The sequence below is a fragment of the Poecilia reticulata genome, chromosome 1, assembly GCF_904066995.2.
Source record: "Poecilia reticulata chromosome 1, P_reticulata-male-v2, whole genome shotgun sequence".
Lineage (NCBI taxonomy): Eukaryota > Metazoa > Chordata > Actinopteri > Cyprinodontiformes > Poeciliidae > Poecilia > Poecilia reticulata.
In genome coordinates this window covers 22,021,305-22,037,372 of record NC_088830.1, presented here as the reverse complement: position 1 = coordinate 22,037,372, position 16,068 = coordinate 22,021,305, and the positions used below count along the sequence as shown (strand labels likewise).

Sequence of the window (16,068 nt, the reverse complement as noted above, 5' to 3'; positions counted from 1 at the left end):
TTTAGAAGTAAAAGAAATATTAAAATGACCTAAGAACACAACTAGAATCTTCTGCTGTCCATCAAAGTTTGACTATGATGCAAAGCTGAGAGTTGGTTAAAGTTCTGACTCACAGTTTAGTAACTAGTCTATAGAATTTGTTTATTGATTGATTAAAACTAAAATAAATTCACTTTAAAGAGACAATTTGATCCAAAGAGAAACATAAACATTGTAATAAATCTTCAAAAGCGTATTTAGATATTATAGATGCTGTTGGCTGTTGACAGGAAGATTCATCTGTACCTGCCTGTAATACAGCAAATGTAAATAAGCCTCTGACTGAAGAAACTTTGTTGTTGTGTGACAGTCTTCTTCAGGGTTATCAATTATTCTCTTATTTTATGATGTGTTTATCATTGCACACTCATTTCATATTGGCTCTGATACTTTGCATCTTGGTGCAAACATGACTTGAGCTTCCTTAAGAAGTATATTCTTCTCTGTTTGTTTTTGCTGACAGTTGTTTGAGTCTCCAGTCTGGTCTGTGGTTTAGGTGAACGCTGCGATATTTACTCTTCACCCCCTCAACTTTTTCAACCACAACACAAACAGCATTTTGCATATTCCCGTTTCACATGAAATCTACACTGATCACCCTTTTCGCTCAAGATTATGGGAATATTTTCACACCATCCCACAAAGAAATCCACCACATCTTGGTACACACTTCTGCATAAAATCAATATTAAAAGAATATTCATGCAGACAGTGTTTCAGTAAGTCAGTTGTGTTGGACTTCCTGTAAAATTCTGGCAAGTCAAGAATTTGCCCAATCAAGCCCATTTACTGATGGCATCTACTGGCTGTTTCAGTGTATGACTACAGACGTTTGAGATACAGCAGTAGAGTAACTAGGAGTCAAAACAGGAAATTCTGCCCTTTTATATATATATATATATATATATATATATATATATATATATATATTTCCATGAAGTATCATACAATACTACGCTTATTGTAGGTGAGAAGTCTATATAAAGTTCTCTCAAAGAGACAAAAATAAACTTGACACCCAGAAGGTCTGAGTTTCGATAGCGTCACTGTTTCATTCTGCTTCTCGTAGCTGTGGACAGTCAAACTGGACTCATCTGCAGACTTAATCTGTCAGCACACGTCACCCTCTGCAGATTAACAGGGGGCTGTTTGTCAGTGTGGGTTTCCGGTGTATCTGACACAACAAAAAGAGGTTGTGGATGGTGGTTAGTTTTACTGGCAGCTTTGTTTTCTTTAAAGTTTCAATGGAAACTATATAACAGAATCTCTAACCTTTACTTGATCACTTTGTCAGAAAATCAATATATTTGCTTTGCGTAAAGCTGCAGATGTAAAAAAGGGTAAAAACAAAAATAGTTTGTCTGACCCAAATTCAGGCTTCACTGCAGTTTACTTCATATCTTCATTTCTGAGTTACCCGAAGTGCTAAACCAATAGGTCATACAGTGACAGAAGATTGGTGATTATTACAAACAATGTCTAATTTTGACACAGAATGGAAAGGCAGCTATGTAAAGTAATGGACTGTAAAACTGAATTTATCTGCAGGTCCAATCTCTTTGCACGTATACTTCTGCAAAAGTTTGAAGGGGCTGTTTGTCAGTCTGCATTTCCCGTAACACTCACCACACAAAAAGAGGTTGGGGGTTCGGATTGGCCATATACTGTCCACTCAGTTTTGTCTCATAAAAGCACGCAAGTTATTTACCAACAGATTCTTTAGATAAGCAACTTATCAAGATGTCCAATTTTCTTCTTCAGATAAATGTCTGCACCTTATAACTGAATGTAAAACAATAATAATAATAATAAAAGTCCCAGCCATTGTAAAATTGGTAAATTTATAATGCAAAAAAATGTTTTTACTCTGAAAGTTTTGTTGCGTGTAGGTTGAGAAACCCTCTTTTTGAGTTGACTCCTTTACTATAGCTCAATAATAAAACACTGTGGCTTCAAGGTTTGTCTCAAGAAATCTATGAAGGCTTGTATTGTTCCTGGTGAGTCATTGATGGTGTTGATGGTGTTTGAAGCCTGTCTGGTTCATAACGAGATTTGAGTATTGAGTATTTTCAACATATTCAGACTGCAATGATCAGCTCTCATGCAGATCCTAAGTGGTGGTGATTTGTTAGTTTGTGTGTGATATAAAGGTGCATTTTGAGTTTGTGAGAAAACTGTTTTACACATGTGGGAACATCTTGATCCAATAGAGCACATGTGTCAAACTCAAGGCCCAGGGGCCAAATCTGGCCCGCCGAGGCTTTTTGTGTGGCCCTCAAGACTCCAGACGCCAAATTACATCAATCAGTCCACCCAGTTTTCTGTTATTGACTCTGTGATTGTGGAAATTGACGTAAAATCAACAGATTCCTGTGTTTTTCCCTGCTAATGCATAACTGTAAGTTTATTGCAAATTTTCCACACAAATGGCCAAAAACATTGGGTTTAACTCCACAGAGAAAAATTCTAAATGACAAAATATAACTATTGGGGTTTTATTGGAAAAGAGGAACAGAAACATTACTTTGTTTTGTCAGGGACTGTTGTGTTACATAGAAGAAAGGTTAAAAAAAATATAGAATGAATTTTGCACATATATGCCTTTAGACATGTTTTGGAACTAGGTCTGGGATGATGTACAATGATTTTATTGTTAAAAATCAAAATAAGTTTTCTGAAAAACACTTGATTTTTATTTGAAAGATGCTGTTAGATTCTTAGGGAATGTTAGAAAGAATATAACTGGTACTTATTGTTCAGGACTAAAACGTCTGAGTTCAGAGTCAGTCTCCTACACCGCTGATGTTTTGAGCTCAGAATATGTGCTGAAGTCTGGAGCCTGGGTTTTCCTCTTCCTCTTTGGTCTCTGTGATGGTCGATGGATTTCCAGAGCCGCGTAGCAAACATTCTCATCCTAAAATTCAAGATGTTTTTTTTATTATTAACAAATGCTGGGACCTGATATTTTAGACTATCAAGCATAAACCTGTCCTAGTAATGTGTCAGTTAAAAATTACGTTGATTTGTCATACTCAGATTAAATGTAAGTAGTGTCTATACCTGTGTTTCCCTGGTTTGTCTTTTCGTTTCAAGCCTCCTGTTGTTTTCTTGAGCTTTTTTAGCTTTAGGAATGAGTGTAAAACGCTGAGGTTAATTCTCAGGATCAAAGAGTCATTATGACAGCTATAAATAAATAAAGAACAACATTCACAAGTACCTGCTTTCTTGTAAAAGAGATAAACCGTAACTCCGGAAATGAGGGCAAAAAGAACAGAAAGAGCTGGACAGAGGGAGGAGAGCATCTTCCAGCAGGCAGCGCAGTCCTTTGCAGTCTGGGTAATATTTGGATGACAAACAGTTTGATCTGTATTGAGAACAAACATTTTTCAAAGTACCAATTAATGTGTAATCTTTTCATTTCAGCAACATATCAGGCAGTAATATTTTTGCTTTGAGGTGGACCAGTCAGAGCAGAGACTTGAATCTAAAAAAATTCAAGGCAGAAACTTGAATCTACACAGAGTTAAATCTTTAACTTTTTAGCTAAAGATTAAAGAGGCAGAAAGGTGACCTTCTTTAAAACATTCCTGAAAAAGTTAATTTCCACATCTCAATTCCATACAAAGTGGAACAAATTATATAGATTACTTTTGCACAGACTGATGCTTTCAAGCCATTATTTCTGTTAATTCTAAAGATTTTTTTGTCATGAAAAACCACATTTATTTATTTATTTATTTATTTATTTATTTATTTATTTATTTATCAGTCCAATGAAAAAACATTTGTAATTCTGAAATTTGGCTTCAATGAAATGTACATTTAATATCTGCTTAAAGGTTGCTGCATTCAAAGCGTGCTTTTGATCAACAAAAGAGCTGGAATTGCATAATCTATCTTATTGAATATGACTGGATATAAAACTTGAGCTGGTGTATGATTTAATAAGCAACATGTGTTTATTTGTTTTTTTAATATACATTTTTGAGTAATTATCTACTACTAAGAATGTAGCTGCATCCTGGAGCCATAGAGAAAGCAAGTAAAGTTTAATAATTCCAAAAATTATATTTTGTTTTATTGTGAACCATGAGTGAAGTCACACTACTTTAGGATATTCTTCAAATAACTGTTTCCCCAGGGTCTCCATTATCTCAGTGCCAAAACTCTTACACTGAGATAACCATATGTAAAAATTGCAGAATAACAATCAAACAAAATATTTCAATTTTGTTTCAGCATTTACATAATAAATAACATGTTTCACATTGTTGAGCTTTGTGAAAAAATATCAAAGCATTTTAAGGATAATTCTGCAAAATTGTTTTTCACAAACAAGATAATCATATTTTACTAAAACTTCTAAGTGTGAATTTTGTGCTGATTTTGCTGTTTGTAAATTTGTTTAGACTCATTGCTTTTGTTTTTCCTCCTCTACATTTATCTCCATACTTTGTCAGGTAATTAGATTTTCACGGTCACTTTTATTTACACTTTTCATGTAATTAAAAATAATTACTTACCAAGTGTGATCTTTGTGATGATGTTGCCGTATTGGTGGATTGTCTCCGATCCAATGGTTCTAGTTCCCTTCACCTTGGTCTCTTCAGTTCCACAGTAATAGAGCCCTTCATCAGCATTATTGACATGTACAATCAGCAGGTCATAGGAATCAAACGTAAAGTTCTTCAGAAATTTGAAACGAGGAAATTTCTTTTCTGTTTCTAAATCAGTCTTTACATTTAGAACAAGAGTTGGTGTGTCTTCATGTGAGGAATTCTTGTACCACAGTATATACACTCCAGATGACTGCTTGCAGTCACAGTAGAGAAGGATGTTTTCTCCAGGTCTGGCAGTCATCTGCACCACTGATGTAGAAATTGAAAAATGACTCCATAAAGTAACTCCTGAAACAGAAATACATGAATAAAATCTTCTTCAGATAAATTCTAGCAGAACAACATTCAAACATTATGTATAAAGTAAAAATTCTAAGCATTTCCCATACACCGCTATTCAGTCATTAATCAAAGTTTAAATTACCGAAGCAAATCACCAGAGCGACATGTAGCTGGTTCATGGTTAATGTTGACCTGGAGCTGAAGGGCAGTTTCACAGCCTTTATTTGAGGATATACTGATGTTGTTGTGAAACTTTTTCCATTAAAGGAGATGTTGCTGCTGATTGGCTGGTAGAATGGAACATTGTATTGTGTGGTCTGTATTTTGGTAATGGTGTATAAAGTGAAGTGTGACTGGTTTTCAGTTTCTGCTTTGTGAGACTATAATAAAAAAAGAAAACAATCAAAACAAAGAATAGAGGTTTCAGTTTGGATGTAGATTTTAGTTGGTCTACTGAAATCCTAACATTCATACTGCTTTATTGAATTGTACACATCATATGTTTTGCTAGTTGTGCAGATCATCTTTAAATAATTACAGACCCTTTCCAAGAAAAATGAATATGAAATAAAAATTGTTTATTTTCCAAAATTCCATTCAAAATGGTAAACTTCCATAGATTATAGATTTAAGACCCACAGTTTAAACAATCTCAAGCATTTGTTTGTTTATTATTACATAATTTGGGCTTCCATCAAATAAAACCCATAAAAACAGGAATTTAAAAAATTACAATACTCTGAAGAAATCAGCCTTAACTACTTCTCAGTTTTTGCAGAAAGAAAAGAAAGAAATAAAAATGAAAATATTTGTTTTTAAACCTATTGTTTTAAAACGATATCAGTCTTCAATACTTAGTTGGGAATCCCTTTGCCTTAATGACTGCCTTGATGCAATGTGACATTAAAACAATCAGCCTGTGGCATGTATGGGATTTATGGAAGCTCAGATTTCCTTGATGCTTGCTGCCAGCTCTTCGTGGTTATTGGATCTGGTGCCCTTCATTTTCCTCTTGATACCCCACAGATTCTCAATGGGGCTTGAAAACCCCATTGAGAATCTGTGGGCTGGCCAGTCAAGCACTGTGATGGTCCTGCTGGAAGATGACATTTGCATCTCCATAAAGATCACTGCAACAGTCTACCAGAATGTTTTAGAGGAATTATGAAGTCCTCTAAAACATTCTGATAGACTGTTGCAGTGACCTTGGATTTAAGAAAGCAGAGTTTACCAACACCTTCAGTGGACAACGCACCCCAAATCATGACTGACTGTGGTTATTTCACACTCAACCTCAAGTAGTTTGGGTTCAGTTCCTCACCCATCCTCTTTCAAGGGTTTGGTCCCTTGGACCTTGATTAACAAATGAATGGTACACTTTACTTTCATTGGAAAAGAGGACATTGGACCACTGGCCAATAGTCAAGCCTTTCTTCTCCTTGGTCCAGTTGACTCGCTTCCTATGTTGGCTCAGGTTCAGAAGTGGCTTGACCCGAGGAACCTGACAGTTGTAGCCCATTTCCCGGATGAGTCTGTTGGTGGTGGTTTTTGAAGCTGTGACTCCTGCCTCATTCCACTCTTTCTGGATCTCTGCCAGATTCTAGAATCTTCTCGGTTTGATAATCCTTTGGAGTCCACGGTCATCTCACTGGCTGGTGCATCTTCTCCTGCTACATTTTGCCCTTCCACTAGACTTTCAATTGATATTCTAGCATTCTGTGAAGGTCATAGCCTCTTTAGCTATGACCTTTTGTGGCTTACCCAATATAAGGGTATCAAGTCTTCCCCCTATTGAACCAAACTGAACCAAACTGAAGCAATTTAATGAGACTTGCTGGTGCTTTTAGTTTAGTAGATGATTAGTGTGTCACACTCAATTTACAACATTCATGGCATGCAAAATTTGGGTTGATTTCTTCAGAGTATTCACATTTTTTAATTCCTGTTTTCGTGGGTTTTATGAGCTGGAAGCCCAAATTATGTAACAATAAACAAATACTTGAAATTGTTTAAACTGTGGGCTTTGAAAGTGTAACCTTTTGAATGGAATTTTGGGAATTAAACAACTTTTCCATGATATTCAACTTTTTTGTAAAGGGGTTTGTAATTATTTAAAGAACTAGCAAAACATATGATATGTACAATTCAGTAAAGCAGTATGCATGCTTGGATTTAATTAAACAACTTTTCCACGATATTCTAATTCTTTGGAAAGGGTCTGTATATAATAATAATAATACTTTATTTGTATATTTCCTAAGCACTCAAAGACACGCTGCAGGAGTCAAGTTAAATTACAGACAGAACACTAAGTACATCAAGCACTTAAAAACATAACATGTTATAAAAGAAACTACAAAAAAAAACAAAAAACATAAAAATCAGGACCTTAGTCATACATAAAAAAAATCAATGTGATATAACATTTTCCCCAAATGTTTTTAAGTTGGTGGTGTCTATGGTTGTTTTATTTTTATTTTGGACCAAATTTTACCTGCTCATTGTTGGTAAAATAGTGGTTGAAATTGCCAATTTTTTTTGTATATATACATTACTGGAGACAGGTCTTTTTTTCCTTTTTTTATGGGTCATTTTTTGAATGTGGATAGGTGTGCACAATCACAGATGTATTTGGGAACAGAGAAATATTCAATCATTGAATTCAAGATACAGTTTTTTCCTTAATAATAAAACCCATCTTGGATTGACATTAGCTATTCAACATTTTTTTTTCATTTGTATCTAGATTAAAATTGTTGCTTTAAATGCAAAGATGTGTTGAACCCCAAATTCCTGAGGGTCTGTGTCCTGTAACTTTTTCAACCCACCTGGATGTATGTTCAGGGTTGATGGGATGTCCACACTCCCCAGGTCTGAAGTCTTTTTGCAACATCAAACCATCAAACAGGATCCTCTCATGAACTCTTTTGCATGTAGGCCAGTTCACGTTTGGTTACCTGGAGACTGGCTAGAGTGGCCACATGGTTTTAATATCCTGTCAACAGATTCACCCATCTAAATGTTTTGTTGGACATCCATAACAAGGAATATGAAAACAATCTTGAAATACAAAATCAAAAAAAAAAAAATCCAAATTAATTAAAAAGAAATAACTGCACACACACAGACACTTCAACCAGTGTCTCGTCAGACTGGATGAACCAGAACTCTGTAAAATCTGTAAGTCCTAAACTTTCTGTTACCAGAATCATTGAACATTAACTTCTTTAAAAGTTATTTAAAGGTGCAAACACCACAGCGACAAACATCTGACTGCTACTTCCCCCTCTGTGGATCCCACAAAGGACACTCATTGAATCATTGTTTGCAACTTGCAGCTTGTTCAGGCCACGTTGCTTGAAAGATACCCACAAGGCGGCAGTATATAACAGTGTGCAACCAGCTTTAGGTTAAGGAAATAAATATTCAAAGATTATGATGTAGGATTTTAATTAGCAATTAAACCACATTTGCATAAAGCTATTAATAAAGACTGTGTTGAGCTGTTTTTTCCTCTGAACAATTTGTATCTATGTTTCATAGCATGATGCATGAGTTCAGAAGTGACTGGAGGGTTGGCTAGATTAATAAAACTAATATATAATGGTGAAATGAAGAGGGTTAGCATGCCCAATAAATTCACATCATGAAACTCACCACTGCTACTCATATAAAGTCAAAGGACTGTTGTCTTATTCTGTATGAAAACCTGTGCAAGCCTCTGTGCATCACAACAGAGAGACATTTCAGCTAAAATATGTATTGTGTGGTGAAATGACGACAAGTGGAACCAAAATAAAGAGGGATTCTTTTAAAATTCACGCATCCCTGATTGGCTTTGCTTTTATATTCCCAAAGTCTTTTCTTTAAGAAAATATCTGCCTCTAGCATTTCTTAATGTTCATGACAAACTACTACTACTACTGTATACATCTTTCATTTGCAGTAGTTCAATCTAAAAGTCAAATGAACTTCTTATTGAGTTTATGTATAGATGTGTTAACTTTGTTGTTTATGCAGATGTGTGGACTAAGACAAAATTGAAAGCAAAGTTAGCCTTCAACCACAGCCACTGCTCAGTAAAACAGGAAATCCACAATGACAAGAGTCCTTCACACTTCTGCAGAGGACGGTCTGCACTTTCAGATTGCAGCAGTTTCACTGTCCAAAGCACATTAAACCTGTTAAGAGGAGAGATCAAAAACAAAGACACAAAATGCAGCAGAAATACATTTAGCATTATGAAGGAAGAACTTATGTATTAACATGGGGAGTTAACAAATCTGAAAACAAATAATATTAATTACTGTATTGTTACCTTTCCAGGAAGTGTTTTAACTTTACATGAGATTAATAGATAACAGTACTCCAAAAATAATTGTGCCTCACATTTTTTAATTTTCAAATATTTCACTGAATTATGTGCACCAAGTGTAAATGAGAGTACAACGGTTTTTTGCTCTATTGTTTTATTTGTTTTCTTGCTTTATTTACTAATTTTGTTTTGATGGTCAAACTTGTGAACAAAGTTTAATTTATATGTGCAGACAAGCTGTATGTACACACTGACAAGGCATAATATTATGGCCAATATCATGTGAAGTGAATTACTATGATTATTTCTTAGCTATGTTGACTGTTAGTCAGTGTTTGTTTTTGTTCAGCAAACATTGTGTCCTCAATATTATAAATTAATGATTTGAGTGAGTCTGACTCAAGATAAAATGTGATGTCAGTCTCCCAACCAGACTGACCCTCTGGTTGGAAGATCCAAGTCTCAGTGAGATCCATTTATGGAGGTCAAAGGCAGGAACACTGGTATACTGGCAACATGGCCACATGTAGAGGAAAACGTCACTGTGGCACAACAGAACTGAAGGGTGACCCTTATAGTTCAACGCAACAGGCAAACTAATGTAGCTTAGGATATCAGTTATGAATATTAATCCATTTATTTGAACTGAATTTAGAATTAGTTCTTCATATGAATGAACTGGAGCAACATGCATTGATGTCAGCTTCACACATGTTGGGCTTGCCTCCATGATATCAATGTTTTCCATCACTGTTCTCTTACCAGGACCAGATTTTACTTGGGAACTTCAGGTTTCTGTCTTACACTGAAATCTTTAAAGAATTTCAAATACTTTTGGTTTAGTTCTGATACGCATCACATAAAAACAGGTGGGCCTGGCAGCAATTATTATAACAGAGTATTTTGTCATTCATTCATCCATTCATTCATTCGTTATTTGCCTTGCTGCTGAAACGGGCTATGCAAATAAAATTTGATTGATTGATTGATTGATTGATTGATTGATTGATTGATTCATTCATTCATTCATTCATTCATTCATTCAATCAGAACCAAATTAACAAACACTGAGATCAGAATAGTTTAATCTTCAACTTTCATGTTGTATATGACATCAGTAAAAATGCAGAAGTCTGATCTGTGGATCATTCTCTTCTTTTTTTTCTGAAATGCCAGATGGACTTCCAGGGCAGCAAAGCACACATCGTCCCCCTGAAAATAAATATTTTTATTCGCAAAGTTAGCAACATTGTTAGGTAATAAAATATGTGTCGTAAAAATTGCGATCTATCACAGAGACTCTAACTACACTTTACCAGGTCCATGAAGTATAGATGTTTGAATTATTTACCTCTGTTTTTTCTGTTGGTCTCACAGAGTCACATTTCTCTTCCTTATCATGTGGTGTTTCTGCAGCAGAAATGAAAACAGGAGTGGTGCGAGTTAAGATTCAAAATACTGTGTTGTAAATGTAAATTTGAAAGCATACTTTTGCCAGTACCTGTTTTCCAGCGGAGAAAACCAAACATTGAGGTCAAGAAGGCGGACAAAATAAAAACAGAAGGACAGAGAGAGAAGAGCAGCTTCCAGCATAGACCGCAGTCCTCAAAAGACATGGTCCTATTTGAAGGAGCAACACTGGAATCTGTATCAAACACAAAGCAGCAACCAGTGTTTATGGGTTTAAATGACATTATTTTTTTGTGATTTTTAGATTAAATGTACTGCATATATCTAAAGAATCAATCAGAAAATTATGTAATGCCAATGCTAGACATACGTACATTAATGTAAACATTAACAACTTAAATATTAATGATGTAACCATTTCCACAGATTCACCTAATTCTTTCACATCTCTGTGAAACAGTATTTGATAAAAAATATAAGAAGCCTTGATCATTATTTGTAGGTAAACAATGCAGCGTAAGAGTCACACATTAAATCCAATAGATACTTAAAAGTTTTCTTTGTTTTGTTTTAAGCATCACACAATATTCTCTCACAGTGTAAAGAGCCTCCTCCCTGATCTTTGATCAAATTAAGCAAACATGATCAAAAACATTTTATTGAAAAAGTAAATGTGTATTATTAATTTTAATATTAATATTATTTCGATCTTTTCATTTCATCAATCTGGTAATAGTATTTCTGTTTTGGAGTGGACCAGTCAGGACAGAGACTTGAATCTTTTAGAGACTCATTGGAAGGAACTAAAGATAAACGAGGTGGAAAGGTGACCTTCTTTAGAAAATTCCTAAAGGGTGTGCTGTGGTGGTGCAGGGGTTAAACACAGCCCACATATGGAGGCCTTAGTCCTCGATGCAGCTGTCCCAGGTACAATTCCCGGCCATGGCAACCTTTGCTGCATGTCTTCCCCCTTCTTTCATTACCCACCTTCCTGTCAATTAACTATCAAATAAAGGCCACTAGAGCCAATAAAATCTTTAAAAAGAAAATTCCTTAAAAAGTTAATTTCCGCATCTCAATTCTATACAATGAGAAGCACATTATACAGATTAATTTGACACAGACTGATGCTTTCAAGCCATTATTTCTGTTAATTACAATGATTTCTTTGTCATGAAAAATCATCAGGCCAATAAAAAATTTTTATAATTCTGAAATGTGTTCTCATTGAAAAGTATGTTTAAAACCTATGTAAAGGTTGCTCTATTCAGAAGGCATTTTTGATCTAACAAAACTGCATTCTGGTAGTGCAAAAGAGGCCCCACCAGAATGCATTTCTAGTTTATTATCTACATGTCATATCAACAACTACCGTAAGCTGTTGTAGATATGATTTGATAAGCAAAATGTCTTTATTTTCTTCATAATTAAAAAAGTTATGTTTCATTTTATTGTAAATTATGAATGATGCTACACTGCTTACGTTGGGAATATTCATCAATTTAACTGCTTTCGAAGTGTCAAAACTCTTACACTGAGATAACCACAGAATGGCAGCCATAAAAAACCTTTCAATTTTGTTTCAGCTTTTACACAATACTAAACACCATAATGTTTCACATTGCTCAGCTTTTTGATAAAATATCAAAGAATTTTAAGGATAATTCAGCAAAACTGTTTTTCACAAACAAAATATTTTCTATCTTCTATGTGTGATTCTTCTGTTGATTTTGCTGTTTGTAAATTTGTTTAGACTCGATGCTTTTGTTTTTCCTCCTCTACATTTATCTCCATATTTTGTCAGGTAATTAGATTTTCATGATCACTTTTACACTTTTCATGTAATTAAAAATAATTACTTACCAAGTGTGATCTTTGTGATGATGTTGCCGTATTGGTGGATTGTCTCCGATCCAATGGTTCTATTTCCCTTCACCTTGGTCTCTTCAGTTCCACAGTAATAGAGCCCTTCATCAGCATTATTGGCGTGTACAATCAGCAGGTCATAGGAATCAAACGTAAAGTTCTTCAGAAATCTGAAACGAGGAAATTTCTTTTCTGTTTCTAAATCAGTCTTCATATTTAGAACAAGAGTTGGTGTGTCTTCATGTGAGGAATTCTTGTACCACAGTATATACACTCCAGATGACCGCTGGCAGTCACAGTAGAGAAGGATGTTTTCTCCAGGTCTGGCAGTCATCTGCACCACTGATGTAGAAATTGAAAAATGACTCCATAAAATAACTCCTGAAACATAAATACATGAATAAAATCTTCTTCAGATAAATTCCAGCAGAACAACATTCAAACATTACGTATAAAGTAAAAATACATGTAATACTTTCTAAGCATTTCCCATACACCGCTATTCAGTATTTAATCAAAGTTTTAAATTACCGAAGCAAATCACCAGAGCGACATGTAGCTGGTTCATGGTTAATGTTGACCTGGAGCTGAAGGGCAGTTTCACAGCCTTTATTTGCGGATATACTGATGTTGTTGTGAAACTTTTTCCATTAAAGGAGATGTTGCTGCTGATTGGCTGGTCGAATGGAACATTGTATTGTGTGGTCTGTATTTTGGTAATGGTGTATAAAGTGAAGTGTGACTGGTTTTTAGTTTCTGCTTTGTGAGACTATAATAAAAAAAGAAAATCAAAAGAAAGAATAGAGAGGTTTCAGTTTGGATGTAGTTTTTAGTTGGTCTACTGAAATCCTAACATTCATACTTCTTTACTGAATTGTACACATCATATGTTTTGCTAGTTGTGCAGATCATTAAATAATTATATAATAATGATTAATAATGATAATATATTTTACTTGTATAGAACTTTTCTTAGCACTCAAAGATGCTCTATATAAATCAAGTTAAGTTACAAACAGAACGCTAAGTACATCAGACAATTAAATACATAGCACATTTAAAAATCAACTACAAAAAAAACCTAGGGCCATAGTCATACATTAAAATTTGATCTGCAAAAGTGTGTTTTTAGATGTGATTGTAATGTGAATAGGTCTGCGTAATCACAGATGTATTTGGGAACATAAAGGTATTTTTTGTGTTAAATTCAGAGTCTGATTTTATTGTATTTTTCAAGATATAATTGTGTCCTTAGCAATAAAACCCAACCTCAATTGCTGTTAGCTTTCAAGTATTGTTTTTTATTTGTATCTAGATTAAAGTTGTTGCTCATCCATGTATTATTGTTCAAATTCTTTGATTATAGTTTTGTAGCATTTTCACAGTGAACCCCATATGTGTTCCTTAAGGATACTCCAGTTTCTAACCGTCCTAAAGCATAACTGTGATTTTAACTGATCAGAGAGCTACACCACAGGAAAAGTACTGGGAAAAGGATAAATTTAAAACACTTTAAAATTCAAAGGATTGTGACAATCATACCTTAACATGTCACCACATCTCATTACCTATGCACATCAATTTGTGCATCGGTGTTAAACATCAGTATGGGTAAATCACCCAAGTGATAGCTGGCTGGTCAATGACACACATCACTTCAACTGTTCTCACAGTCTGGCTAATACACATCCCATTAAAACACAGATGGAGCTGGCAGCAATTATTATAACTGAGAATCTTTTTATTAGTTTGTTGGTTATTCATTCATTGAGAACCAAGTTAACGCTGAGATCCTCACAACCTTATCACACATTTTAATCTTCAACTTTTATGTTGTACATGACATCAGTAAAGATCCTGAAGTCCAATCTGTGGATCATTCTCTTTTTTTCTTTCAGGGCAGCAAAGCAGACATCATCCCCCTAAAAATAAACATCTTTATTTGCAAAGACATTGTTAAATAATAAAATATGTGTTGTAAAAATTGCAATCCATCACTTAGAAAACTGTAACTACACTTTACCGGGTTCATGAAATACAGTTGTTTGAATGGGTTCTGTTTAATTACCTCTGTTTGTCCTGTTGGTCTCATGGATTCACATTTTTTTTCCTTATCATGCGGTGTTTCTGCAGCAGAAATTAAAATAGGAGTGGTGTAAGTTAAACTCAAAGAATCAAAATTCTGTGTTCTAAATGTAAAACTGAAAGCATACTTTTGCCAGTACCTGTTTTCCAGCAAAGGAGAAAACCAAACATTGAGGTCAAGGAGGTGGAAAAAATAAAAACAGCAGGACAGAGAGAAAAGAGCAGCTTCCAGCACAGACTGCAGTCCTCAAAAGACATGGTCCGATTTCGATGAGCAACACTGGAATCTGTATCAAACACAAAACAACAACCATTTGTAAAATTAATTGCCATAACTTTTTCCCTTATATATATTATCAGAAATATCTTATCTAAACTGTGAATTTGTGTTATTAATTTTAATCTTAATATTTAAAACCATTACAACCAAATAATATTTTGTCAGCCTATGCTCCTCACTAAATGTGAGTGATATTGTGATGATATTTGCAGATTTTGTAGGATGAGTTGGTTTTGTTTGTTTGTTTTAAACTTATGCATTTACACATTTTGTTAAATAATTAGATTTCCATAATCACATTTGCAGTCTGTGGTGTTAGGAAGAAGTACTTGCCAAGTTTTATCTTTGTGATGATGTTGCCAAATTGGTAGACTGTCTTCCGCACCCTATTTTTATTTTCGTCCATCTCCACTTTTGTCTCTTCAGTTCCACAGTAATAAAGCCCTTCATCAGCATTATTGACATGTACAATCAGCAGGTCATAGGAATCAAACGTAAAGTTCTTCAGAAATTTGAAACGAGGAAATTTCTTTTCCATATCAAAACCAGATTTTACGTTTAGAACAAGAGTTGGTGTGTCTTCATGTGAAGAATTCTTGTACCACACTATATACACTCCTGGTAACTGTTTGCAGTCACAGTGGAGAAGGATGTTTTCTCCAGGTCTAGTTCTCTTCTCCTCTACTGATGTAGAAATGGCAAAATGACTCCATAAAACAACTCCTGAAACAGAAAAACAATAGTAAAGTCTTACAGAACAACATTTAAACTTATGCAAATATTTCCCATCAACTGCAGACCAGTAATTAACAAAAATGTCAAATTACCAAAGCAAATCACCAGAGCGACATGTAACTTTTTCATGGTTGATGTTGATCTAGAGCTAAAGGGCAGTTTCAAGCCAGAGGTTTCAAGCTGGCGGATGTACTGATGTTGTGAAACTTTTTCCACTTCAGAAAATGCAGCAGTTGATTGGCTAGTGGAGAAGCACTGTGGTTTTCACTTCAGTTGTTGTGGACAAAATGTCTAATGTGCAGCTCGCCTTTGTACTTTATGTTAGAATTTACTGTTTGAATTTATTGTCTTTTGCATCATAAAAGTGCTGCTACATAAATTTATGGTAAGGCAAATGTTATTTATCTTTTAAACATATGAGACCCTGTTTAATAAAT

At 34.7% G+C, this 16,068-nt stretch overlaps 2 protein-coding genes across 4 annotated transcripts; both read right to left on the bottom strand.

Moving 5' to 3' along the window:
* Positions 1 to 2,059: 2,059 nt before the first annotated feature.
* Positions 2,060 to 5,328, bottom strand: LOC103469313 (uncharacterized). Of its 2 annotated transcripts, XR_014088208.1 has the most exons (6): positions 5,083 to 5,328; positions 4,780 to 4,946; positions 4,563 to 4,667; positions 3,257 to 3,403; positions 3,100 to 3,161; positions 2,060 to 2,953 (listed from the first exon to the last, which is right to left on the bottom strand). XR_014088208.1 is itself a non-coding variant. In XM_008416917.3 (5 exons), the coding sequence occupies exons 1-5, from the start codon at positions 5,117 to 5,119 to the stop codon at positions 2,831 to 2,833; spliced, it is 753 nt and encodes a 250-aa protein (XP_008415139.2). In that variant the 5' UTR covers positions 5,120 to 5,328; the 3' UTR covers positions 2,060 to 2,830. The 2 variants fall into 2 exon arrangements, 1 of the variants encoding a protein (XP_008415139.2); XM_008416917.3 differs by having other exon boundaries at positions 4,563 to 4,946.
* A 4,995-nt stretch (positions 5,329 to 10,323) lies between these two features.
* LOC145552238 (uncharacterized) lies at positions 10,324 to 14,981 on the bottom strand. 2 transcript variants are annotated; one of them, XM_081608983.1, is made up of 7 exons: positions 14,757 to 14,981; positions 14,600 to 14,658; positions 13,063 to 14,453; positions 12,529 to 12,873; positions 10,757 to 10,900; positions 10,607 to 10,665; positions 10,324 to 10,467 (listed from the first exon to the last, which is right to left on the bottom strand). In XM_081608983.1, exons 3-7 carry the CDS (start codon positions 13,097 to 13,099, stop codon positions 10,339 to 10,341), a joined length of 714 nt encoding a protein of 237 aa, XP_081465109.1. In that variant the 5' UTR covers positions 13,100 to 14,453; positions 14,600 to 14,658; positions 14,757 to 14,981; the 3' UTR covers positions 10,324 to 10,338. The 2 variants fall into 2 exon arrangements, with proteins under 2 accessions (XP_081465109.1, XP_081465107.1); XM_081608981.1 differs by having other exon boundaries at positions 12,529 to 12,912; positions 14,757 to 14,976.
* Positions 14,982 to 16,068: the final 1,087 nt, after the last annotated feature.

Bases quoted from the DNA above. Each gene is read 5' to 3' on its own strand.
- LOC103469313 (XM_008416917.3), bottom strand. From the start codon at position 5,119: ATGAACCAGCTACATGTCGCTCTGGTGATTTGCTTCG. The intron at 4,947-5,082 runs GTAATTTAAACT...TTTCTGTTTCAG, and splicing joins CGCTCTGGTGATTTGCTTCG to GAGTTACTTTATGGAGTCAT. The intron at 2,954-3,099 runs GTATAGACACTA...CTTGAATTTTAG, and splicing joins GACAAACCAGGGAAACACAG to GATGAGAATGTTTGCTACGC.
- LOC145552238 (XM_081608981.1), bottom strand. From the start codon at position 13,099: ATGAACCAGCTACATGTCGCTCTGGTGATTTGCTTCG. The intron at 12,913-13,062 runs GTAATTTAAAAC...TTTATGTTTCAG, and splicing joins CGCTCTGGTGATTTGCTTCG to GAGTTATTTTATGGAGTCAT. The intron at 10,901-12,528 runs GTAAGTAATTAT...TGTTTGATACAG, and splicing joins CATCACAAAGATCACACTTG to ATTCCAGTGTTGCTCCTTCA.